This window comes from Neolamprologus brichardi, chromosome 6 (genome assembly GCF_056152115.1).
Source record: "Neolamprologus brichardi isolate AB-2024 chromosome 6, ASM5615211v1, whole genome shotgun sequence".
In the NCBI taxonomy this organism is placed as follows: domain Eukaryota; kingdom Metazoa; phylum Chordata; class Actinopteri; order Cichliformes; family Cichlidae; genus Neolamprologus; species Neolamprologus brichardi.
In genome coordinates this window covers 4,954,787-4,981,228 of record NC_142109.1, presented here as the reverse complement: position 1 = coordinate 4,981,228, position 26,442 = coordinate 4,954,787, and the positions used below count along the sequence as shown (strand labels likewise).

General features: G+C 41.4%; 1 protein-coding gene and 1 long non-coding RNA gene across 4 annotated transcripts; one reads left to right on the top strand and one right to left on the bottom strand.

The window, feature by feature from the left end:
- Positions 1-2,105: 2,105 nt before the first annotated feature.
- LOC102799550 (uncharacterized) lies at positions 2,106-26,442 on the top strand. Of its 3 annotated transcripts, XR_015719116.1 has the most exons (4): positions 2,106-2,177; positions 4,476-5,293; positions 18,559-18,658; positions 24,818-26,442. It is a non-coding gene; the product is annotated as an uncharacterized LOC102799550 (long non-coding RNA). The 3 variants fall into 3 exon arrangements; XR_015719115.1 differs by lacking the exon at positions 24,818-26,442 and having other exon boundaries at positions 18,559-19,649; XR_015719117.1 differs by lacking the exon at positions 24,818-26,442 and having other exon boundaries at positions 2,118-2,177; positions 4,479-5,293; positions 18,559-19,649.
- On the bottom strand, positions 5,781-7,978 carry LOC148102428 (uncharacterized). The gene has a single exon (XM_087842458.1). It carries the CDS (start codon positions 7,783-7,785, stop codon positions 6,310-6,312), a length of 1,476 nt encoding a protein of 491 aa, XP_087698584.1. The 5' UTR covers positions 7,786-7,978; the 3' UTR covers positions 5,781-6,309.

The following is a 26,442-nucleotide window of genomic DNA, read 5'->3' as shown; positions in this document are numbered from 1 at the left end:
CGTCTCAGGTCTTTGCTGGATTTATTCCTATTTCTTAAGCACAAAGAAATAGTGAGGCCTACCACTTCCTCTTTTTTCCCTCCACCTGTCCAGTTTCCACAGTTGTCAAGGACATACTGCACACCATGCTGACATATGCCAAGTTTTCAGCTAATAGCTCTTCAGGAATCACCTTGTTGGTGCAAAAATACTATTCTGTGCTCGTCAAATTGTTGTCTTTTTTCGTAGATTCAACAACAACAAAAAATGGGAACAAATCATGGGTTTTTGGAACAGGATACTTGTAACAAAGTGCCTAAAGATGCAATTTAAAAGTAGATTCTTTGCTGTATGTTCTGTGCAGAGACAAAACTGGTTCATCTCTCGAGTTACGTGCCTTTTTAGTAAAACTGCTATAGTTGAAGTTACTGTAAAGTATTTAAATTAAATTTACAGTGACTTTACTGTAATTACAATTTACAGTAAGACGGTAAATTAAATTTATAGTTACTGTAAGGAAGAGGACTCCCTTACTATATTTATTTATATTATATTATCTGTATAGCACTTTAGAGCACACCTTTCACTTTATTAAAAGCACCTTATCAAGCACTTTATTTAGCATTGCACTTTAAGCATGGATTTGCACACAAGAAGTTTAAATATTTATTGACTATTTATTGGGAATTTTAAAATCAGTTGGTATCCTTATTTCAGATCCTGCACAGCTGCTCCTCGTCAAGGAATGTGGTGGTTGTCTGTCAGGAGAAAAGAATGGTGATTGAGATTGTGATTAAGGTTTACCAGTAAGGAAAGGGTGTGTGTGTGTGTGTGTGTGTGTGTGCGCGTGTAGTCTAGGGATAAAAGTGGTGCAAATTAGTGATGTGTCCTGTGTGTCGAAGCGTCGAATCGTGTGTCGGGTAATCTCGGGGGCGTTTCTGTGAAGTGCGTATCGAGGCTTGCTTTGATTACGTATGCAGTGACGTTCGAGGCCTCGCGGGCAGTCCGTACCACGTGACTGATTCAGGGACTGGTTCACCGGTTCGCGCCAGATTCGAAATAAAATGGGCAGAAAAACACAGCTGATTTCCCATCACACTGTGTTGTGGAATTGGATTACGTACGTGTTACATAGTTACTTGAGCATTTCTTCTTCGATGGAACCAGGAAGGAAGAGATTTTTTATTTTATTTTATCTCTCCTAATAAAGTATGCACACAGTAATAAATATCACAAATGATAAGCACCATAATATAAATAAACAACACTACAGATCCTATAATGTGATTTCTGTCTTTTAGTTTATTAAAAAGTGAAGCGCCAAATACTAGTTTGTGTCATTATCCAGATGTACATAAGCATGATTACACAGGTACTAGCGGGTTTTAATAATCGATTAAAATCGATTCTAGCTTGGATAACATGATATCGATTTATTAAAATCCTGAATCGATTTTTAATATAAATATTACTACATTTCAACCACCACCAAACAGCTAAAACAGTAAATGAGAGCAGGTACACCGATTCTGCACAAAGACGTAAACACAAAGCGCTGACGCATCAGAATCAGTGAGATGTTGCCTTTCTCACCAGACAGCACTGACACGGTCGGGGCTGAAAGCCGACAGCTCACTGATTCTAATCTAAGGCATCTGCTGTGATGCTTACACATTAGATAAAGTCTCGAAAGTGTCAGCTTTCTTTTTATAGTTATAAAAATATGCAATGCATCAGACCAAACCTGCAGCAGGGGGATGTGGTCCTCCTGAAAGATCCTCTCGTGAAGAGAAATCAGTGGCCCATGGGGGTGATTGCAAAGGTTCATCCTAGTAGTGACGGACTTGTCAGGAAGGTAGAAGCCAAGGTGGTGAAAGATGGTAAAGCCAAAGTTTACTTTAAGCCAGTCACAGACGTTGTTCTTCTTGTATCAGCTGCTGTGCAACAAGTTTAGTTTGGGTCCAAGTGTGACATCTTACGGATGTCAGGCGGGGAGTGTTCTGGCTCCTTAAGAGTCACCACTCACGTTATGTAGTGTTATAAAAGTTCATGCAATCTTTATTCGTTTCTGGCACACTGTTCATTTTAGTTTGACATTCTACCGGAAGTGCTACTTCTCATTACTTCCTGTCTAATGGGAGAAGGACAGTTTGTTACTCCTGTGCCTGCCTATGCTGCCTCTTAAGCCAGCACAGTCTGTAAGTTGGCAGTAATGTTGTGTTTTACCAGTGAATGTTTAGCACTAACTGCCGTGTGTTGTTTGTGATATTTTGAGAAAGTAAATTCACTCAATGATGTGCTTTATTAGTCATTAGCCTAGACGCTAATTAGCGCTAGCAAACCGCTAACGTTAGCTCGTTAGCTTGTTTCGTTCTGCTTTGCTTTGCGTAGTAACAGGTCATAGCGTCTTCTAATTGTAAGAATGTTTGCTTATGTCAGCTCATACGGGATATTTTGTGTTTGTTTACAGTTTTACCATTCATCCATTGATGTATTTTCAACAAAGTGCGTCCAATCAAATAAATCCACCAGAAAGGAACAATGGTGTGGTTTTTCTACATGGGATGATGGTTGTCTGTCTGCTAGTGATGTGCGGATCGATCCTGAAATATCGATTCCTCTGATACCAATCATTTATGTTCTAGAATCGATTCTCACATTAAAATATCGATATTTTAGTAAATTAGGGTAAATTTGTAGTTTATCATTAACAGGAACACAGTGGAAAGAAACTATAACATTCGGATTGTCTACATTCAAAGGAACTATTTCCTCTTCCGCCTTTCATAGTCATTTGCGAAATAGGCTGTCTCGCAGCCCCTTGGCGTGCGCACTCACAACAATGGCTGAGCGTAATTGGAGTCATGTGCGAACCTATTTTACCTCCACAAAAACTGAGACGTGGTTTGCGATACATGTGGCAAAAACGTGAGGTGTTGTGGCCACACTAGGGAGACATTCAAAAAGGCTGTTGGGGGGGATAAATACATTTTATAGTGTTTATTTATCGGATGAAATACGTTAAATGTCCGGAAACAGCGGGGGTGTCCAAATTCAGAGGCTGCTTCCACCTGAGGACCCGGCCTTCGTGGTCGAGAAAGCCGGGTATACGTCACGAGCTCCCTCGGTGGAGTGAAACTCTGCCGTCTGCTCCTTGCTATCTAAAATATAACCGGGCCCTGGCGTAAACTCTCCACCGTCTCACACTTTAGTTTAATCAGTTTTCTGTTTGACGTTTATTCAGCTGTGTGAAAACCCTGGAGGAGTTAAATTTAATTTAATCTAATCTAATAACTTTAATCTCAGCCAAACTGATTTACTCACGAACAAATAAAACACTGAAAAAGCCAAACAATAACATTTTTAAGTTATCTAAGTGACTTATATATCATGTTTAACCCGAGTAGCGAAAGACCGCGGGGGTTTGAAGACGATGTGTCGGTCGGCTCAGATATTTGAAGTTTACACAGCTACATTCTCACCTGAAAATATGTTAAAAGTTTTTTTGCGACTCAGAAAGAGAAATAAGAGTAATATTAAAACTAAGCAGCTGCCGTCATTGTTGGAAACAAGTACTCTGATGTCCTGTAATCATTATGATGCTATAATTTGAGATACAATAAATAAAATAAGTTTTTGTACAAAGTATCGGTATCGGATCAGTATCGTCGATACCACCCTGAATATTACTTGGTATTGGATCGGAAAGGAAATCAGTGGTATCGCACATCACTACTGTCTGCCTAGTTAAGTGCGAGGGCAGAATAATGGCAGTAAACCATCAATCTCACCGTAAGAGCTGGGGATGTATACATAGAAACAGCGTGTAAGCAAAAATAATCCACACTCTTACAATTGTAAACCTTATAACATGAAGTTCGTTTCAACGTAACATTTAACAAATGTAGCGACTGTCACAAAAACATCTAAACGTGTCCTCATTTATATCATGACCATACCTTGTGCCTCTATCAAGGGGGCTGCTAATGACAAAAGAAATCTCCATAGGCTCCGTTAAGCCATCACATTTCAAAACTCCCGCTACTGCCGCTGAAATCTGCGCCAAAAACAGTTTTACAGGAAATCGTCCCATCAAAATAAAAGCTTCTACACCCAAACAGGAAGTTGGTAGTAGAAAACAGCAATGAGTGCCAAAATAAGGTGCAAGGAAAGGCATTCAGGGTTATTTACAGATGTATTTGAATGAATCATCTCTGTGAAAGATAAAGGAACAGACGCCCTGCTGCTATGTGCACAACACGGACAGGAGGAACAAATTATTTTGTATTTTTATTTTTTTGTATTTGGCTTAATCCTGAAGTATAAATGGTATGGGAATAAAATATCTTAATATTGACCGAACTGCTTTGTTGTTGTTTCAGTTAATCTCAGTCAGCCTGCACCCTTATAAACTTGGCTGTTTATTGCTTTGAAACCCTCTATGCATGATAAGGTCAGTGGCTTTATTGCTTCCTTTGGCCAACTTCTTGTCCCAGCAGGGTATCTGACGAACAGCAGGGTGTAGATGTTGCCCTGGATCTTGTCCACCCCATTTGGCTGACTCCTCAGAAGTCGCCTTACTCTCTGCAGGTGTTTGGTGGTTGCAGCTTGCCAAGCGGCCTCTTCATGGTTGCCATTTGCCTGTGTGATTCCAAGGTACTAGTACTATAGCTGCCCTCAATGTTTGAAATGGTTACTTTCTGGTAATGCAATCAGACTACAATTCTCCGGTAGGAATGACAGTCCAGTGTCGTTGCTGCATTCAACAACAGAAGCTTTGCATGTTGTAACATCTATAAGGAGGATTTGTTTGTCAGTCCAGGCATGATTTAGGTGATCCAAATGCAATTACCTGAACAAAGTCTTTAATGATGTCCTAACTTCTTTTAAGTACAGTAGCAGTGGATGTGGGTTGGAGTTGCAATGACCTTCAACCTGCAGGTGACCACACCATTTGTGACGGAGAACTCATCTCCATGTGTCATGCAAGGAAACAATCATATTCTTTAAAGCACAGTTATATTTGCTCTCGCAGAACAGAAAAGATTGACAGGGGAAGTTTATTTCTGCTGCTTGTATCCGTGATCTCGTTCTTTCAATCTTTAAATCAAGCTTATGACCATAGGTGAAGATAAGGACGTAGCTCAGAGAGTAAATTGAGATCTTTGCTTTTACACTCAGCTCTGTCTTCACTTCAAACTGGGAGTTTAATATCTTCTGAACCAGGGCCTCTGTCAGATGTCTCCAGCTCAGCTCCTCTCCTCACCTGAGTGTCCAGACCATACAACTGCAGATCCTCAAGCTGTTTATTGAGGTCAGTATCTCTCAATCCAAGACACTAACTCAGGCTCCCTCCCCAGTGTCGCGAGAGGTGACATTTCATGTCCCACTCATCAGCCACTGATAGCTCCGACCACCGTCCGACAAACAATAATGTCATGAAAGCATATTTTAATAAAGAGCTTTGCAAATATAGCTATTAACTTTTCGACAGTCCTGCCAGGCACACGACCTGGCCACCCGTGTATCCGGCAGGGAAAGTACCTCCAGGACACTCAGGCCCACCCGAGCCCAGGCTTCTCGTTGAGAAGAGGGTGTCAATTGCATTCAGGGAACAGATGATGATCAAATTCATTATTAATGAGATAGCAGAGTAAAGTTACAGCAAATGGAAAGTAATCTGTACAAAACCTGGAGCTGTACTCAACTACAATACTTTAGACTTTTTTTTTTCAAAAGGCATCAACAGCACAGACACAGTGGATATCATTCACAGAACAATGTTTTCAACCAGGATGTAAACATTTTTATTTCTGCTGTTAGGTTGTTATAATTGGACATTTTCACATGTTTTAAATGAGACAAAATGTTTGCACTTCAAATGTTTTGTTAAATTAAATTGTTTATTTGATTGATTGATCGTAGTTTTTCATGGGTAAGATGTTATAATACCCTGGTTCACTCAGTGACTACTCCGTCTCCTAAAAATCTTCTTTAATTCAGTTCAATTTAATCCAACAGTATTTACATACAAATGAATTGAATTGAACTGAACTAAAGAAAAAACCCAACAATCCCCTATGAGCAAGCAATTGGCGACAGTGGGGAGGAAAAACTACCTTTCAAAAGGTAGAAACCTCCGGCAGAACCAGGCTCAGGAGGGGCGGCCATCTGCCGTGACCGGTTGGGGGGGTGGAGCCGATGACAAAGTTATACACAACTAAATATTAAAGCAAATATGCTTTAAAATGGGTGTTTTGGCACTGGAAGTGACTGATAATATTTAGTTGTATATTACTGTGATTTTATAGGAGACGGAGTGGAAGTCACTTAAGTGAATATTCTCCAAAACCAGTTGCGCTCCTTTTTCTTTTTTGGTTTTTCTTTTGGCACTTGGTCATCTCGGGCCTCTGGTTTGGTAGCGCTGGCCTCCTCTTTTTCTGGCTGATTCTCCTGGAGTGTCTCGTTTTGGGCTGGAGAATTTTCAGGATTGGCAACGTTGGACTGGTCTTCTTGCGTTTTTATTGTCTCTTGCAGAGACAGCAAAAACTCCTGAAGTGTGATCTTTTCTTCCTCTGTTTGCCCGAGTTGGTTGTGGATTGTTGTGTTCTCCAGGTTTTGCTCCACGATTTCCTGGTGGGAAGCTTTGGTTTTCTCCAGCTCTTCTTTTAAATTTTGCGCCTTCAAATCATTTTTTTCACAAAGAGCCTCACTGGTGCTGAGTTTGTCTTTCAGCTCAGCAAGCTCACAGTTGGCTCTTTGTTCCTGATCTTTGCGCTTTGCAACTTCCTCTTCAAGATTCTTTTGAGTTTTGAGGAGCTGCTCACGGAGTTGTTCGATCTCTTCTTGCTGTTTTTTGCACTGGACCTCCAACTCAGCTTCTCGAACAGTTTTTACGTCTGTAGAGTCTGTGTGTGGCGCTTCTGCAGTTTGTGTTGAAGCGTCCACACTCAGCTCTGCAGCTGTGACAGCTGTGTTGCTGTCTTGAGCCTCACTTACCTCAGGGGTGAAGTTCTCCTCGGGTGTCTTTCTACGAGCCTCTTCCAGCTGTTTTTGGAGCTCAAGGATGGTTTTTTGAGCATTTTGTCTGCAGCACTGTAGCTGCAGACGAACCCAATCATTCTGAGTTTTAGCTGCAGCAGCTTTGTGGTTTGCAGCTGTCATTTTATAAAGATTGGTTTTGCACATGTGCTGAGCCTCCTGCAGGTGGAATCTCACTGCACCCAGTTCATCAGTCTCATTGTATGGACGACTGCCATCATTTGGTGTTAAGTGAGGCTGTGGCTGAGGTGGCCCATCGTTGGTGTTATGGTCAGGATGGGGCTGATGTGGCACAGGCCCTCGTTTTGGCAAAAACCATGGATTTTGCCAGTGTTGCCCAGGCCCATTATTGGGTTTAAAGTGAGCATTGGGCTGATATTGCACAGGCCCTTGTTTTGGCAAAAACTGTGGATTTTGCCAGTGTTGCCCTGGCCCATTATTGGGTTTAAAGTGGGCATTGTGCTGATGTGGCACAGGCTCTCGTTTTGGCAAAAACCGTGGATTTTGCCAGTATTGCCCTGGCCCATTATTGGGTTTAAAATGGGCATTGGGCACAGGCCCTCGATTGGGTCCAGGGTTTCTGGCTCTGGGGCTTGGGTTTTTCTGCATCTTCTTGTTTGCACCCTTTGGTTTGGCAGCATCAGATGGAGTACCCTCATTTGGTGTCTTGTTTTTCCCTCTTGGGTTTGGGTTTTGCTGCTTAGGGCTAACAGCGGCCGATGAGGTCCCTTCCTGGGGATCAAGGTTTTGCTGCATATGTTGCATTTTTCTTGTCTTTTGTCTTACAGTGTCGAATGATATTTTTTCTATTCGACCGGGGTTTGGGTTTGTTGCATACACTTAACGTGTCAAATCTTTGTCTAAAGGTTGGCTCGTGGTGTGTTACTATACAGTTGCACAGTTCTGAGACATACTGAGAGCACGCTGGTGTCCTACTTAAGGACTTTTGAGAGAATGTTATTGCTCAATTTCCCTTTGATCTGGAGTGTGATGTCAGGGAGTGCAAATGGAGTGTGATGTCATCCACCTAGAATGCAAAATGTGATGTCATCAACTTAGCAGAGAGTCTTGTTTTTCTTTGAAATAGAATTCTACCAAACATAAATAAAAGTCTTTAACTTTGTACGAGATGTTAAATTCCCAATCGAAAAGCCAAATGTACCTGAGAACTTCAGGAGAAGATTACACAAATAGCTCAGAAGCTTCAATAAATGCTTCAGGATCAACATGTTTTCTATATACACCTTTAGGATGTTGCATCTTCAAAAAATAAAAATGAAATGACTGAGCCTCATACAGGAATATTGCTGCTACTTGTTTACTGAACCTTCTCTTAGCCACACGTTCATAACATCAGTGTCTGTTCACTGCCTCCTGCAGGACGCTCTCTTCTTCCACTTTCTTACAGAACCGATACTGCCTCTCCTGGTATTACCAGTGTAACAACACACTATGTCCTTTATCACACTCATTCTATCTGTCTGTTTCTTCAGATGAATAACATGAGCTTGTATCTATGTATCTGTATCTATGAATAATAAATGTTATGCATACCAATATATATATATATATATATATATATATATATATATATATTTATATAACAAATATTTTTTTTACAATACCACAAAAAATATTTTCCATTCACCCAAACAAATTTGAAAAGAGCCTTTTTCATATTAATTTCTGTCCCAATGCAAAAAGAAATATGCTCAAAGCTTCAAGTTAAAAAGGAAATAATTTTATTTAACACTATCCAGTTGGAGATTTGCTATATTGTATAGTATTGAATTGTAAGTCTGAAATAGGTCAGTTTTAAGGGGCATTAACTCAGGACAAAATAACTTATTTGCTTTCTGCCTCAGACTCACAAAGTGATCATCACCACAGGGATGTGTGCATGAGTTAATGCTGTAGAGGAAACAATGATCAGGAAGAGAACTGCTGCCACAGCCGCTCCTTAAATATCTGGTCTTGATGAAGGGGAATGACAAATGTGATGGAAAATGTGTGTTTCACCTCCTCTAACCTCTGTGTACTATTGATATGTATTTGTAACTTTCTTGTACAAAGTGGTAGTTGTTTTTCAGTCTTCATAAACTCTAACTGTAAGCTTTGCTCAAGGCCATGACACACTTCATTACCAAACTGGTACCTACATGATGGTGAGAATTTCACTCCAAACTACTGATGAGATAAGACTGCATCCACGCGACGGATATACAAGAGCTGCTATAATTGAGCATTTTTATCAATGCTGGTACAAACTCTGTTGATCCCTTTGCAAAGGTTTGAATTTTCTTTCAATAAATTTTAGGAAATCGTTTTCATTTCGATGCTTAAATTATTTTTCCACAACAACAAACAGGAGCAAGCCTGTGAACATCGGTCTGAACAAAAACAATACAAAGATATTATTAGTAGCTAACATATTGGGCTTTAGGCTACTGATTAGGATAGCCCTGAGCTCCTCGGGAGTGTGACTCTCTCGAGGTGTTATTGAACTTCCATCAGAGCTCAGTGAAGATGCTGGACTGAATTCCCGTTCATTAAGTCGATGCAGGCTGTCCCTGGGTGTTTTCATAAAGGCTGTCAGGTTCTGATCAGTCCACTGCACCTGGATTCTGAGTGACAATTGAAAATCTGGTCACAGATTTGTTTCTGTTGGTCTGAAACAGGTTTGAAAATATTTTTAATTCGAGAAAGAATGGCATTCTTTCTCAGCATCTTTTTAATGTCTTCTTTAGTTGTCTGAAAATTGGAGACAATCAGATTGAAGGAAAAAAACTTGAGCTGAGTTGTTTAAAAATTATGTTACAAAAATGATTTACAATTTTACTGTAGTAAACTAAACCACATTACACCGTCACACATCTCTTCCCGGATCCTGTTTTTTTAAATGACAAAAGTATTTTAACTTTACGGTATAATAACAGAAAGCATGAAAACATAAAAATGATGGGCTGTCTTCATATTTCAGTTATTGTTACATTAAAACAGCCTCACCTGTTTTTACTTTTAGCACAAGTAGCATTTTATAGCTGTAGGTGCTTTAACAACTCTGCGTCTGTGCTGTTGGGTAGTTCAGTCTACAGTCCCATTAATCATGTATATTAATCACATGTGCATAAAAAATAATTCTATATCAAACTAAAAGCAGTAGAAAAACCTGTAAAGCTTACACATGCTTGTAAATTAAGAAGTCGGATAAATGTTGTTGAGTACTGAATGAATCAGTTTGAGTATGAGTACAAAAGTATTAAATATGTGGAAAGCTAACCCAGGAAACAGCTGACCTACTAAAGCCTGTTTAAAGGTGTTTCATGTAGCATCATGTGACCTTAGCACTGATCCTGTTGTGGTTGATCAGGTTTACTTCTAACATATGAACCAATGAAGAAGTTGAAGTTGTACTGGGGAAATGTAAGTTTCCACTTCCCCCTACACTGTGGGTCAATCTACCTCTGGATTTGTTGAGGTGAATCTGGAGTGTTTCCTTCCCTTTTAACCTCACTTGTTCATCACATTCACTTCTGACACACACACTTACAAATACACCCGAGTCATTGAATCTTTCCATTAAGCTGTGTGATAAAAGGGACCCTGAATTGCCACCAGAGCATCAGCAGTATTCTCAGGTGCAGCTGAGATGGTGGTGATGTTGAACCAGTTCTGCCTTATGTGTGGGACCCACATTTGTACCTTTTCTTCCTTCCGTAGTAATCTAATGCCTTTCTGAGTTATTTATACTGACTTGAAACGCAATATTTAGCCTCATGTCTGTTGATAAAATATGATATTAATATGAAATCTTAAAACTGACATGAAAGATGTTGTAGCGAACCCCCCCCCCGAATGAAGGATGACACTTTACTGATGACGTTTTGAAGGTTTAATGGCTGTTCTGGTTCCTTAAGAGTCACCACTCACGTTATGTAGTGTTATATAAGTTCATGCAATCTTTATTCGTTTCTGGCACACTGTTCATTTTAGTTTGACATTCTACCGGAAGTGCTACTTCTCATTACTTCCTGTCTAACGGGAGAAGGACAGTTTGCTACTCCTGTGCCTGCCTATGCTGCCTCTTAAGCCAGCACAGTCTGTAAGTTGGCAGAAATGTTGTGTTTTACCAGTGAATGTTTAGCACTAACTGCCGTGTGTTGTTTGTGATATTTTGAGAAAGTAAATTCACTCAATGATTTGCTTTATTAGTCATTAGCCTAGACGCTAATTAGCGCTAGCAAACCGCTAACGTTAGCTCGTTAGCTTGTTTCGTTCTGCTTTGCTTTGCATAGTAACAGGTCATAGCGTCTTCTAATTGTAAGAATGTTTGCTTATGTCAGCTCATACGGGATATTTTGTGTTTGTTTGCAGTTTTACCATTCATCCATTGATGTATTTTCAACAAAGCCATGCTATGCGTCCAATCAAATAAATCCCCCAGAAAGGAACAACGGTGTAGTTTTTCTACATGGGATGATGGTTGTGAGACTGGCGAAACGGCTACTTCAGGAGGCAGTCTCCCAGACATCTGACCCAGATGCGACTATGCTGTCAGCAGAGGAGGAGCAGCTGGAGGTACGGTCCACCTGCTCTGGATCAACATCCAGATCCCGCAGCTCACTCGCCAAAGCAGCAGTCGAAGCACGGGCAAAGGCCGAAGCAGCACGCGGCAGAGCAGAGTTTACATGACGGGAGATTGAGGTGAAAATGAGGCAAGCAGAGTTAAGTGCTACATTAGAAGAACTAAAAGAAGAAAAGGAAGCAGAAGCTGCGCTCGCTGAAGCCAATGTATTTGAAGCAGCAATAGCAGAGGAGGTAAGCGGGGAAATTTGGTCATCTCGTGTGTCAGAAAAACAATATGGGGAATCACGACAGGGTCAAGAGAACTCACAAACAGCGCTGAACTCTCACGCTCTACTCCAGCTTCCAGCTTCAACCCAGTCATACAGACTACAGAGTTATCTTGGATATTCTTCACCAGAGCATCGCAGAGAAGACTTGCCGGACCCTAAACACTTGACACCGATAAAACAATGTGACATCAGTCCAATCCCCGATCCAGCCACTTCACCTCAGTATGTCCCACAGGTAAATCAACAGGACATCAAATATGAGATTGGCAGCCATCTGACACCAGCTGCTGATACCCAAGAAAAATGTGGCCAAAGGTATGTAAGTACCACACCTCAACCTATGAGCTTTTCCCCTTACACTCCATCTTTCCAGCCAACGCAATTTAACAACGGGAACAGTGACTTTGCTAATCTTGCTAAGTTTCTGGCAAAAAGAGAATTGGTGGCAGATGGTCTGACAAAGTTTACAGACAGAGCAGAGGACTACTGGGCATGGAGAGCTTCTTTCTGTAACGCTATTGAAGGGTTAAGCTTAAAGCCTAGCGAACAGTTAGATTTGCTCACCCGGTGGCTTGGAGAAGAGTCGTCTAAGCATGCCAAACGTATACGCTCTGTCCATCTCAACAATCCAGCAGACGGCCTACGTCGAGTTTGGACACAGCTACAAGAATGTTATGGCACCCCAGAGGCTATTGAGAAGTCGCTCCTTGACAGACTTGAACGCTTTCCTAGAGTGTCAAACAAAGACCCCCAGAATCTCAGAGAACTTGGCGACCTGCTTTCTGAAATCGATGCAGCCAAATCAGACGGCTCTTTACCTGGGCTAGTGTATTTGGACACATCACGTGGCATTGCCCCGATAGTTGATAAGTTGCCAACAAATCTCCAAGACAGGTGGATGTCAGAGGGGACTAAATACAAGCAGAGACACGATGTATATTTCCCTCCATTCTCATTCTTCTGTCGCTTCATACAAGATGAAGCGAAAATGAGAAATGACCCCAGTTTTAAGTCTACTGTATCAAATCCCACATCCTATCCAACAACTCACGACAACCACTAAACAAGATTTGTCAAGTCAAGACCGCCTGTTGCCGTCCACAAAACAGAGGTAAACAAAACTCACAAACCAAGCTTAGGCAGCACGAGTGAGTTCACAAACAAACTGTGTCCCATCCACAAGAAACCGCACCCGTTAAAGAAGTGTAGAGGTTTCAGGGAAAAGACACTAGATGAGCGTAAGGCATACCTCAGAGAACACAACATCTGTTTTAGGTGCTGCGATTCCTCAGCTCACCAAGCTAAAGACTGTAAGGAAGAGATTACTTGCCTAGACTGCAACAGCACCAAACACGTTGCAGCGCTGCATGCAGGTCCAGCTCCATGGACACAAAACACAAAGGCTCAAAACATTGCCCCAGACCAGGACAGGGAGGAGCATGGCGGGGAGAGTAGCTTAGACTTGGAGACTCGCTCAGCATGCACTCAAGTTTGTGGGGACTTAGGTGGGGGGCGTTCCTGCTCCAAAATATGTCAAGCCTACATTTATCCAAAGGGGCATCCAGACAAAAAAGTCAAGGTTTACGCTATCATAGATGACCAGAGCAATAGGTCATTAGCAAAGTCAAATCTTTTCGACACCTTTGGCATCCCAATGCGCAACCTAGCGCCATACACACTTAAGACATGTACAGGGGTTTCCACCACAAATGGCCGCTTAGCTGAGAACCTCTTTATACAGTCCGTTGATGGCCAGTTCAGCTCTCCTCTGCCTTCTTTGCTCGAGTGTGACTCACTCCCAGACAACAACAATGAAATCCCAACGCAAGAGATTGCTCTAGCCCATCAACACCTCAAACACCTAGCAGATCATATGCAGCCCCTAGACCCTGAGGCTGAGATTATGTTGCTGTTAGGCCGAGACATAATACAAGTGCACAAAGTGTATGAACGAGTGAATGGACCAGTCAATGCTCCATTTGCCCAGAGACTTGCACTTGGGTGGGTTATTGTAGGTGATGTATGCCTAGGAGGAGCCCATAAGCCAGCCATCATAGGCACATACAGAACGAGTGTTCTAGAGAACAGGCGTCCAAGTCTCCTAACACCCTGTCAAAACAGCTTTCATGTCAAAGAGCAGTCACACAACAAATCCTGGGACACTCACAGTTCATGTCAAATAGGGAAACACATATTCCAGCAAAGTGAAAAGGACGAAGAGCTAGCACCTTTTCGTTGCGCCGCACATTAAATAAACGCCCTGAGATGGAGAGACATTTTATGGATTTTAAGCAGGGGTTGTTTGACAGGGATCACGCCGAACCAGCACCAGCTCTCGAAGAAGGAGAAGAATGCTGGTATCTGCCCTTCTTTGGCGTTTATCACCCGCAGAAGCCCGGAAACATCAGGGTGGTGTTTGACTCGAGTGCTAAAGTTCAGGGAGTGTCCTTAAATGATGTGCTGCTCAAAGGCCCAAATATGAATAACAGTCTGATTGGGGTGCTCATCCATTTCAGAGAAGAAACGGTGGCTGTCACAGCGGACATACAACAAATGTTCCACTGCTTTCAGGTGCGAGAAGACCACAGGAACTTCCTCCGGTTCCTTTGGTACCGCAACAATGACCCAAGAGAGCCAGTTGTCGAGTACAGAATGAAAGTGCACGTGTTCGGCAACAGCCCTTCCCCAGCGGTGGCAATTTTCGGTCTGAGAAAGGCAGCACACCCATCAACACAGCACTATTCTGAGGCCAAACAGTTTGTTCAAAGACATTTCTATGTCGACGATGGACTCAAATCCCTCCCTACTGAGTCAGAGGCAATTAAGCTCCTCAAAGACACACAGGAGCTGCTCGCTGCGTCCAACCTGAGGCTCCACAAAATAGCTTCAAACAGCCCAAATGTCATGAAAGCATTCTCTACTGTAGACTTGGCAAGCGGGCTCAAGGACATAGATTTCAACACAGAGTTTGCGTTCATATTCGGGAAAGCCAAACTTGCCCCCAAGCCTGATCTTACCATTCTCAGGCTCGAGCTGTGTGCATCGGTGTTAGCGGTGGAAGTTGGGGAGCTAATCAGAGATGAAATGGACATTCAGATTAGTAACATGCGTTTCTTCTCCGACAGCAAATTCGTTCTTGGCTATATCTACAATGAGGCAAGAAGATTTCACGTTTTCGTGAACAACCGGGTGCAACGCATCAGACGAGCAACAGTACCAACTCAGTGGGGCTATGTACCCTCGGTGCACAACCCGGCCGATCACGGATCCAGATCTCTACCTGCCGAAAAACTGTTGTCCAGCACATGGTTGAAAGGGCCGGAGTTTCCCTTAAAGCCCTTAGAGAGCAACTCATCAGATACATTCCAACTTCAAACATCATGCCTCTGTTTAAAGACTGCAAACTTAGAATCTTTCTCCAGCTGGCAGTCCCTTACCAGGGCAGTTGCACGTTTAGCGCACATTGCACGCACCTTTAAGGTAAAGCAATCAGGCGGACAGTGTAAGGGATGGCATATATGTCATGAACTCACTACCTCAGATTTTGAGCAAGCAAGAGAGACAGTTATAAAAGTAGTCCAACAAGAAAGATTCCCAGAGGAGCTCAAACAAATACAGTCAGGGAAGGGCATCCCAAAGAAAAGCCCTCTCTTAAAGCTTTCTCCCTACCTTGACAAATCAGGCCTCCTGAGGCTTGGCGGACGCCTTCTTCATTCTGACCTTGAGTCCGCAGAAAAACACCCCTTGATTATGCCACACAAACACCATGTAACTAACCTGTTAGTCCGCTATTACCATGAAAGGGTCAGGCACCAGGGGCGTCATCTTACAGAGGGTGCTTTAAGATCTGCAGGTTACTGGGTCTTAGGAGATAAACGCCAGATCAGCAGCCTCATTTACTCATGCGTAGTTTGTCGCAAGCTAAGGGGAGTAACACAGTTCCAAAAAATGTCAGATCTTCCTGCAGAACGTCTTAGTGCTGAGCCTCCATTCTCTTACATAGGCATAGATGTGTTTGGGCCATGGTCGGTTGCCTCTCGTCGTACTCGGAGTGGACTTGCCAGCAGCAAACGATGGGCAGTGATGTTCACCTGCATGAGCACAAGGGCAGTTCACCTAGAGATCATAGAGGGGATGGCCACGTCTAGCTTCATTAACGCTCTCCGCAGGTTCTTTTCAGTCAGAGGACCTGCAAAGCAATTGAGATCGGATTGTGGAACTAACTTCACAGGAGCCTCCAGGGAGCTAGGGTTTGACAAAAGGATTCCTTGTGACCCACGTGTTAAATCCTTCCTAAATGATCATGGATGTAGTTGGGTCTTCAACCCTCCCTACTCTTCTCACATGGGGGGCAGTTGGGAGCGGATGATAGGAGTGGCACGTAAGATATTAGACTCCCAGCTCGCTCAACTTGGTTCCAGGCCCCTCACGCACGACGTCCTGACCACCTTCATGGCAGAGATGGCCGCCTTCATCAACGCACGGCCGCTGGTTCCAGTGTCAAGTGATCCTGATGTTCCGTGCATCCTTACCCCCGCCACACTCCTCACGCAAAAAGTTGGTGCACCTCCCTCAGGTGACTTCGGGGAGAAGGACCTCTACAGGCAACAGTGGAAAAGAGTTCAGAGTCTGGCCAACTCTTTCTGGCATCGCTGGCGTACGGAGTACTTATCAATAGTGATGTGTCCTGTGTGTCGAAGCGTCGAATCGTGTGTCGGGTAATCTCGGGGGCGTTTCTGTGAAGCGCGTATCGAGGCTTGCTTTGATTACGTATGCAGTGACGTTCGAGGCCTCGCGGGCAGTCCGTACCACGTGACTGATTCAGGGACTGGTTCACCGGTTCGCGCCAGATTCGAAATGAAATGGGCAGAAAAACACAGCTGATTTCCCATCACACTGTGTTGTGGAATTGGATTACGTACGTGTTACATAGTTACTTGTGCATTTCTTCTTCGATGGAACCAGGAAGGAAGAAATTTTTTATTTTATTTTATCTCTCCTAATAAAGTATGCACACAGTAATAAATATCACAAATGATAAGCACCATAATATAAATAAACAACACTACAGATCCTATAATCTGATTTCTGTCTTTTAGTTTATTAAAAAGTGAAGCGCCAAATACTAGTTTGTGTCATTATCCAGATGTACATAAGCATGATTACACAGGTACTAGCGGGTTTTGATAATCGATTAAAATCGATTCTAGCTTGGATAACGTGATATCGATTTATTAAAATCCTGAATCGATTTTTAATATAAATATTACTACATTTCAACCACCACCAAACAGCTAAAACAGTAAATGAGAGCAGGTACACCGATTCTGCACAAAGACGTAAACACAAAGCACTGACGCATCAGAATCAGTGAGATGTTGCCTTTCTCACCAGACAGCACTGACACGGTCGGGGCTGAAAGCCGACAGCTCACTGATTCTAATCTAAGGCATCTGCTGTGATGCTTACACATTAGATAAAGTCTCGAAAGTGTCAGCTTTCTTTTTATAGTTATAAAAATATGCAAATGTACTGATCTATGATCTGAATTATACTATTGACTGACTGTCTGAGGCTAACAGTTACACAATCATACCAAAACTCTGTCCTGATAGTTTCCACTTTCTCTTTTGTATCACACATACTGAGACAATATTCGGGATAAATAACCAAGAAAACAATTTATTTATTCAGTTTAGAGGTTTACACATCATTATAATCACAGATTATAATTCTTCACTTGAATTGTCCACTTGATGGCGCAGTAGAGCAAATGAATCATCACAATGCTTCGAACCATGAGTCGACCAATTGGGTGGAAAGCTTCAGTTCATCATGAGGCTTCATCTCACCATCACTAGTGCAAATAAGTGTAAGATAATGATTACTCACCTTTCTTGCCTGTGTCCTCTTCAAGGTGTTTGGACAAATGTTTCCCTGGGGGTCCAGACACCATTTAAATGTTCCGGGAGAGACCATTGGTAAAGAGAGTGTGGTGAATCTTTTTGTGCTTGGGTTTCTGGGTTTTTATAATATTGGGTTTGGTGTAACATTAAAGTGTGAAATATTTATTAATATGAAACTGTTAAATGTATTTATGTATTTATTTATTCTAATTGATATATTGTATACTGTGGTGGAAGGTTGAGATTTAAGAATTTACCTGAGAGTGGAATAATGGTTAAGTCTGTGACAGCTGAACATATTTAAGGCTGCCAGTTGTCATTAGAGTGTGGATTTTTGTGCTGTAAAGAAGCTCGATAAGTTAATTGTTCTAAGGAGAGCTGTATAGCAAATAAATACTTTTGTTCCACTACACTTGCCTTGGTCCATCTCACTGTGTTTCCAGCTGCTAAGGGCTGCCCTGTTACAGTTACTAACCCAATTTTATTTTTTTTATAGTTATTTATAGTTATTATAAACACTTTTTACACTAATTTACTGGCATCCAGTAACCTGTTTACAGTGTAGGATTTCTTGACATCAGCCACTTCCTCTGTTTTTTGATGGTGCACTCCATGCAGGTGCCTGCTGGTTCATGATAGCTCTTCTTCCTGATCCTCATAACTGTCTGTCTTCAGCTGTCAGCTTCAGCTCTATCCTCCTGATGTACGTCTCCATGTTTCATCCTGATTGTGGCTCTGACACTCACTTATGTTTGCCCTCTTTTCATTGCTCATAGAACCCCAGGATGCTGGACTTTGGGTGGAGACTCTGTGCATTGTGAGGAATTTTTCAAAACATTGGCTCTGGAAATGAGGATGCACCTGAAGTCACCAGTGGTGAGAAATTGTTTTTTGTGCCAAACATTTTGATGACCAGAAAAGATTAAAGTACTTCAAATTAGTAGTCACAAGAAATGTTGGACTAACTGTTGAAGGAAATTTCTTTAACTGCTTTGACAAAAGTGTAAAGCTTAGGTTACACTTGAAAAACTGGAAATACACTCTGAGCTTCTGTGAGTCGAGCTGGGGGAAAGGAAACAGGTTTCAAACAGCTAAAGGATGTTCTGAAAGTGTTTATGTTCTTCAGAACCAGAGCCACTTTGATGAACAAAAAAGAAAAACCCCAGTAAATTTTCCATGCCACATTCACCATTCATTCAATTTAATGGATTCAATTGTGCACCGGTGCAAAACAGGGCAGCACGTAACTAATGACATTATCAGTATTCAGCAGTGAATAATGTGGTTTCGGTTGGTGTCGGTCTGAGAAGTTACAGCAGACTGTGTGCAAAACAAGATAATATAATTAATAGATAGATGTGAATTGTTTGTCTGATTTTTTCACATTAATCAGTTTTATAACAGATTTCTGTTGGTTATTGTTATTTTCTCTGAAAGATTACAGAACATTACTTTAATATATGTATTTATAAATCAACCCATGCTTTTACACGTTGCCGCTAGTCAAAACACCCGTGCATGATCAAAGGTTTTGCTATAGAACAAGTTGTGTCTGTGTCTGCCTGTGTTAGCGCTCGTTTCGTTGAGGTGTGGTCATTTGACCAGACCAGTGTGGACTGGTTCATTGAGCTTGTTATGACTGAATGAGGGAGGAGCGTAAAACTCCCCAGCAGGCATCAAGTGACAGCTGGGAAAATACTGCATGAGCAATAATGATCTCGTTTTGCTTGAAGCAAGTGGATACAGAGACATTGATGAAGGAGGGGTGACGAACAAGTTGAAGGACGAAGAGGTAAAATAATAATGCATTGATGAACAGATGAACAAAGAGTGTTATTGAAGATGTCTGCACTGAACACTTATACATATATACTAGGGGTGCAACGATACTCGTATCGATATCGAACCGTTCGATACAGTGCTTTCGGTTCGGTACGCATATGTATCGAACGATACAACATTTTTAATTTATTTTATCAACTTTCCTTCTGACGATGCTGTCTGTGTTGAGCGCTCAGTGGATCTGCGCTCGACAGTGCAGCCTAGGCGGAGTAGTCGAACACAGATTCACTGAGCGCAGGGCAAGCTAGCTAAACAGAAGTTAAGCTCGTTGCAACATGGCAAATTGAACCTCCCCCACCCTCATTCAGATCTGGCGTTTGGAACTATTTTGGTTTTCATGTGACATATGACCCTGAAGGTAAGCACGTCATGGACAAAAGTAAAACAGTATGTTGGATGTGCCAGCAATGCTTAATTGGTGGGAACTAGTGTGTTAGCGCAGTTAGCTCGTTAATGTGTTGACGTCTTCCAGCCCCACTCATGAGGCGATCCGCGGTAGCTCGTTAACGGAGATTTGCCGTGTTGTGACCTTAACGTCATTTCAGATTAAGGCTGACAGCACTAGTGGGAACACAACCAATATGACTGCACATTTACTCCGACATCATCCTAGTGCAAAGACAAGTGGAAGCAGACAAAAACAAGCACGCATGCTACAAACTTTACCCGAGTCATTTAGACAGCCGTTAGCACATGATTCTCCTTATGGGGACCTGATATGTTTAATATGCTGCTGAGAATATAGCCCAGAAGAAGCGTATAGTATAGCTTTTATTTTGGAAAGAGACATTTCTCCATAATAAACTCTCTTTTCCAAAGATGAGTGATTCCTCAATCAGATACAGGGCTCGCAAAATCGCTAGCCCGACGTCCTGGGGCTTTTTTCCAGTCGGGCTACCAAAATCTATCTCTGCCCTGCCCGTCGGCCTATCGTAGGAAGGAAAAATATATGTCAATGCTTTTGCATTCTTTCGGAAATGTAGCTGGGTAATTATGTCATTGGCATCGGCCACTGTCAATATGTGACATACTGAAATCGCGTTTGAATTTGCGCTTGTTTTTTGCTTTCACTTTGCAATCGCGTGAACTGTGTATAGAAAGCGACAGTACTGATTGGTGAGTGATGATAATTTGCGCACCAATTCCTCTGACATCGTCTTATCAATCGTTAGCTTACTATGCAAACATGACAAGTGAAATCTCCTGCAGCTTAAACATGTGAGAGGTTGATCGCGCAGAGAATCGCTGAGCGTTATGTTAGTGCGTGTGTAAAAGCAGCAGGATATATATTTTAGTTCTGCTGAGCCAAATAAGACAGGTCAGGGTGAAGAAGTGACAAAACGGAAAGGTTATGACAAATCAGACTATAAGGCAAAAAGAAAGTGCAGCTTTATGGTTTCATGGACAAAAGAATTTCTGTGGCTGCAATATGACGAGCTAAATAACCAGGGCTGCACATAAGTGGTCCGCAGGTGCGCATTCGCTGTCAAAATAAAAACCCGCACAAGATAAGAAGTTGCAACGCGTGTTTGCGTACATAAGATTTTAAGGAAGAGGACAGACATTTGTTTAGAACTCTTAAAGATGTCGAAGAAGCTCCTTTAAGCAATTACTGTGATGTTCCTCCACCTCCAAAGAAATGTCAGAAGGAGTCCGAACCACAAAAGAAGCGCGTATTCTCGGAAAAGTGGTTGCAGGAGGTGAGCTGGCTTCAAACAAATGATGAACGCACAGAGATGTGGTGCAGAATGTGCCGTGAAAATTTAATAAATGACAAATTAATAAAAAGGCATGAACATTTTTTTTGTATCGAAAAAATATCGAACCGTGACACCAAAGTATCGAACCGAACCGAACCGTGAATTTTGTTGTATCGTTGCACCCCTAATATATACATCACAAGCAAACTATGTGCTGAGGACATTTTTCCCTGTATAACATTTAATAGTTGACAAGAAACACCACTGAACTAATCTGTGACACATGGCTGTGTGGCAGGCAGAGTTAGGACCCAATCGAAGGATCCAGAAACAAAGGAAGTAAAACAAAGGAGGCATTTGCTGTTAAATGAGACTCAAGAGTACAAACATAAAAAAACCTCAGGAACAAGAAACAAATAACTAGGACTAAATGGTAAATACTGAATGTTACTGAGCAGCATGCAAATCCAACAGCCGCGCCACCCACCTGGAAAGAGCGGAGGAGAGCTCCAGACGTGGGGTCACCCAGCAGCCATGGAGCAGAAGCCACAGCGGGCTGCAGTGACGTGCCTGCATGGACCATGTCAAAATCACTGATCACTATCAAAATGATCACTGTTCATAGAGCGGTGAACACACAAGTTATCAATGACAGGACTTTACATTTTATTTGGAAAAATAAACCTGCCATCATTCACCATATATTATAGAATCACAGATGTTAATGGTTATTAGACTCTTTCAGTATTTGGAAAATCCACTTCTGAGTGAAGTCTCAGTAAAATTATACTGAAATCATCAAGTATTTACAAACAATACCTGTCATTGCCTCAGTATCCGGGTGTTATTATAATGAGGAAATAATATTATTGTACAGCCTGAGTAGTTTTTTTTTTTTTATGTTTTATCTAGGTTAAAGCTGTTTTTAATATTTCCCTAGTCTCTCCAATAAAATCACAACACTGTCTAAACAGGCAGAATAAAAATGCTAATCTTTGTGGGACCCTGTGTCTCCTTGGAATTCACTGAAGTAAGTCCTCCAGATGAAGGATGTGTCTGTCTGCCCCTCCACCCAGGATTTCCAACAGCTTGTTACTTTGATTAATTCTCTCTAATCAGTCAAGTTCATTCGCATGGGTTAGAAATGAAGGCAATCACCTGAAGAAGAACATGTGCATACTGTATGTAAGCGTATGCATGGCTCCATGTGGATGGTTTAAGCTGATTTTCACGGAAACACTCATTAACCTGGTGGTTTGATAGCTTTCTAATTAATAGTATTTATAATGTGGCATAAAAATCAATTAATTTCTGCAAGTATGAACTGTTTCCACGATGAATAAAACAAGCTGTTATTAATGTCATTAATGTAAAAATTGGCTAAAAGAAAAAACATTGTGTATGACTTAGCTGACAGTGTTACACACTGAAATAAAAGTTCTGAAATAAAAGTTACTCCATTATAAACACATATTCCACAATCAACACTATCTTCCACCAGAAAACTACCATGTCATCTCTAATGGATAATTGTAGTTTTAAAGTAAAGTAAGTCTGGCAGCTTTGTGTGTAGTGTGTGTAGAATACCTGCACATTAGTGCTACATAACAAAATAAAGGTACCAGAAAGGACAAATAGAGTCAAGAGGAGGATTTTCTGCTAACCCAATTTAAAAGTTTGATTTAACTGAAAGCTTTCCAATTATTTTGCTACAATATAAACTCCATATGAACCTTGGAACCCTGGAAACTTTCCAACATGTTTGTTATGCAAAGATGTCTTTAAACCCAAACGATAAGCTCAAAGAAGTTCATTGCCTAGACCCAGCTAAGTGTGGATAACAGTGAACACACCTCATGTTGTTTAGGAAAGTCTGCATAGGTTGTATCCAGAGGTGGCACAGTATGTGTATTTACTTGTACTTAATATACACGTTATTAGTTTTCATAACTTTTACTTTTTTACTTTTACTTGAGTAACAAAGTGGAATCTTATTTTGCCACCTCTAGTTTTGTCATGTGATAGAAATATACAACTGAGTCAGTCACTTCGTTTGAACTTATTAAACCTGAGGCATTAACATAGGAGTTATGGGCCTGGGTCTTTGTTGTGTTCCTTAAGCAATTTTTGTCTTGCTGCAGGGGAGCAGCAGCGGGCAGTCGCTGCCTTCAGTTAAAACTGTTGGTGTTGTTGTCAAAGTTACATCAGGGATCAATGCCAGGAATCAAGTAGAACATTGCATCATAGCGAAATGATTATCTGTGGTTTTAATATCGTGGTTGAGGAGAGGAATAAAGGAGCTAATAAACTTCTTTTCGCCTTTTTCTACACATCTGGCCCTCAGGACCTGAAGAAAACCTTTGATTCTTACATTGATGAGAAACCTCTGTGGTCCTAATTAAATAGATACATGATGTGGTGCAAAGAGGCCCTGCTGAGAGCGCTCTCGCACGCCAAGTTTGAGTAGCAATTATGATCATATAGTGAATATTTTCTGCACTTTTCAAATGAAGGTAATTTTTGACCCAAATGAGGTGATTTTTTTACAGTATGTATTTAGTGTCATGATATGAAGCATTGTAGCTGCAACCAGTGAACTTCTTTCACTTCTGAACAAACTTTCTAAACATTAAAATCGGGCTCCATTAATCCCTCATTAACTACAGTGCCTTTGCTCTAATGACCAGATCCCTAAATAGCTCAACTAAGCAGTATTTTGTTTATTTTCTTTTTTTTTAATAAATGTGCATTTTAATTAAAGCTATGGATGGGTGTCCAGAGCTAATAAGCCATATGTGAATCAGACCCCACCTTAGAGGGCTAATTCTCAGCTGAGAAAATCCATTTAATGTGTTCCACAGCTGATTACACGGTATTATAGATTTAACCTGTGACTGTGAGGTACACGAGTGGGTTTTTTTTCAGGGCAGTTCTTTACATTAATAGCTTTCATCCTTATTTAAGTGAAGAGTTGTAATTTGATATAATGACTCGTGAATTTAAGCTCACCTTAAGGAATTTCTTCTCTCCTGATATGGACTCTAATTATGTCGTATCATTTCCACCTCCTGCGAAAGAGATTAGAGAGATTCTCTTTGTGTATTTTTTTTTCTTACTTATCCACTTAAAATGTAATTATAGTCACATTTTTCTAATTATGCTGTTTATTTTACCTTCTGTGTGCTGATATTCCGGTTCCAGAGCTGAATTAGCCTTTTGATGATGCTAATGTCTGCATGGATGAAAACAATTTGCATCGGAGCTTTTAAACCCTGAGTGTCTGACTATCCCTCTCATTTTGGATACTCAGCAAAATGGCATCATATTACATCAGCCATGCAAGACATCCTCCTCATCCTCCCTGCTCTGCGTTTTATCTCCAAAATGAGTGAGGGCGTCACACTCATCCTGAGGTTGGGAAGTTTTTGAGATTACTTTATCAAAGATCAAACTCTTCCTCCACTTTTTTTTCTCTCTCTCTTTTTTTTATCAGGGAAGAATTAGAGAGGAAGTCAGAGGACTGCATGTCACACGTAAACCTACAACATCAGAAGCATATAGCACAGAATGCTTCCTTGTGTGTTGATCCATCAGGGCGCTCCATTGAGCCAGGGAATGAAATATTCCTTCACCCCTCACCAAGCACAACAAACCTTCAGTAAGTTTGTCATCGGTGTCACGTGCGCGGCGACGTTATCGGCACCTTAGATAGCAATGCAGCACATAGTGACACACATGAGAGAGGGAGCATATAATGAGGTCTGCATTACACATGATACATGTATTACATTCAGCTCTATAATAAGACCCAGTGAGAAAACTGCAAAGGAAGGAGGCCTTGCTGGCTGCAACTGGAGACTTTCCTCTGCGTACTTTGCGTTCTAATTTCTCCTTTCTTTCCGTGCCCTGACATCTTCACTTTCCTCATTTTCCCGTATTGAATGTCTCGCCATATTCCTCTTGTCGCTCTCTTTCTAAATGGTATAATAAGCAGATCTTTTATTGCTCTCCTCCCGCTCCCCATATCATTTCATCTTTTTTCTCCTTTTCTCTTTACACGTCTCCCTCCTCATTTTCTCACAGCTGTCACCACTATTGTCTGCTCCTCTCTAATTTTGTCCTCTTCCCTTCGACTCTTCTCTAGTTACTTATCTCTCTTCCTTACCCAGTTTTCATCTTCTCCAGTAACCGCGGCGCACAGTACCAAATTGCGACACACTAGTCTCTATTTAAGCAATTAGAAGCAGTGATTGGGTTAAAATTGCTGCGTAGTTCGGCAGTTCTCGTTGACGACTGAGTGCTCATTTATTTGCCCAGGCTGTGCGAGAAAAATGCAAGCGTCCAGGACATTCATTTAGTGTTTGTAAAGTGTCGCTGCAGAGAATGCTGGTTAATGTTTGGCATTCATCCTTTTTCTTACTGGTTTATAATTTAAAGGTGGCATTTCTTGACAAATGCTGTATTGGCCCAACCAGTCTCTACCAGATTTTTCTAGGTTCAAAGGTATATGGACAATTTCTGTAATTATACCTCTGTGCATTCCCCACAGTGGTTTAAAAGCAACAAATCAAACAGTCAAGCTGTGCTTTACTGACAATTCCTATGAACAGCTACCAAATGCAAGTCTAATTTCAAAATACTGCAGTACTCTTTGTCATTCAGTTGCTTTTTCTGAAAATGGTAGATCTTTTGCTTGTAAGCAAAAATGTTAACCACTCCACAATGGAGCCACTGCTTGGAATTCCTTTGTATATCAGCAGAACATGAAGAAGATAAAGACTATGTATGTATTCTATAAAAATATGATGAAAACAGCTTCAAAATTAGGTCACTTTGCTAGAAATAAGGTTTAGAAAGCATACTTACATTACACATTTGCAAACTGAAACAATGCCAGGTACAACCAAGGTGCTGACACAATCAGCGTCTCTGGTCCCTCCTGAGCACTGAATTGTACAGACATCTGAAGCCAACAAGAAGAACAGTAAGACAGTTTTAATGGTTTTCATGTGTAAGTGCAACAACCTGACTGACTCATGTTTCCTGTTCCAAGTTTTGATTGGCTCTTTTGGGGGCCAGCAACTTTACCATTAAAGAATTTTCTCATACAGTTTTATT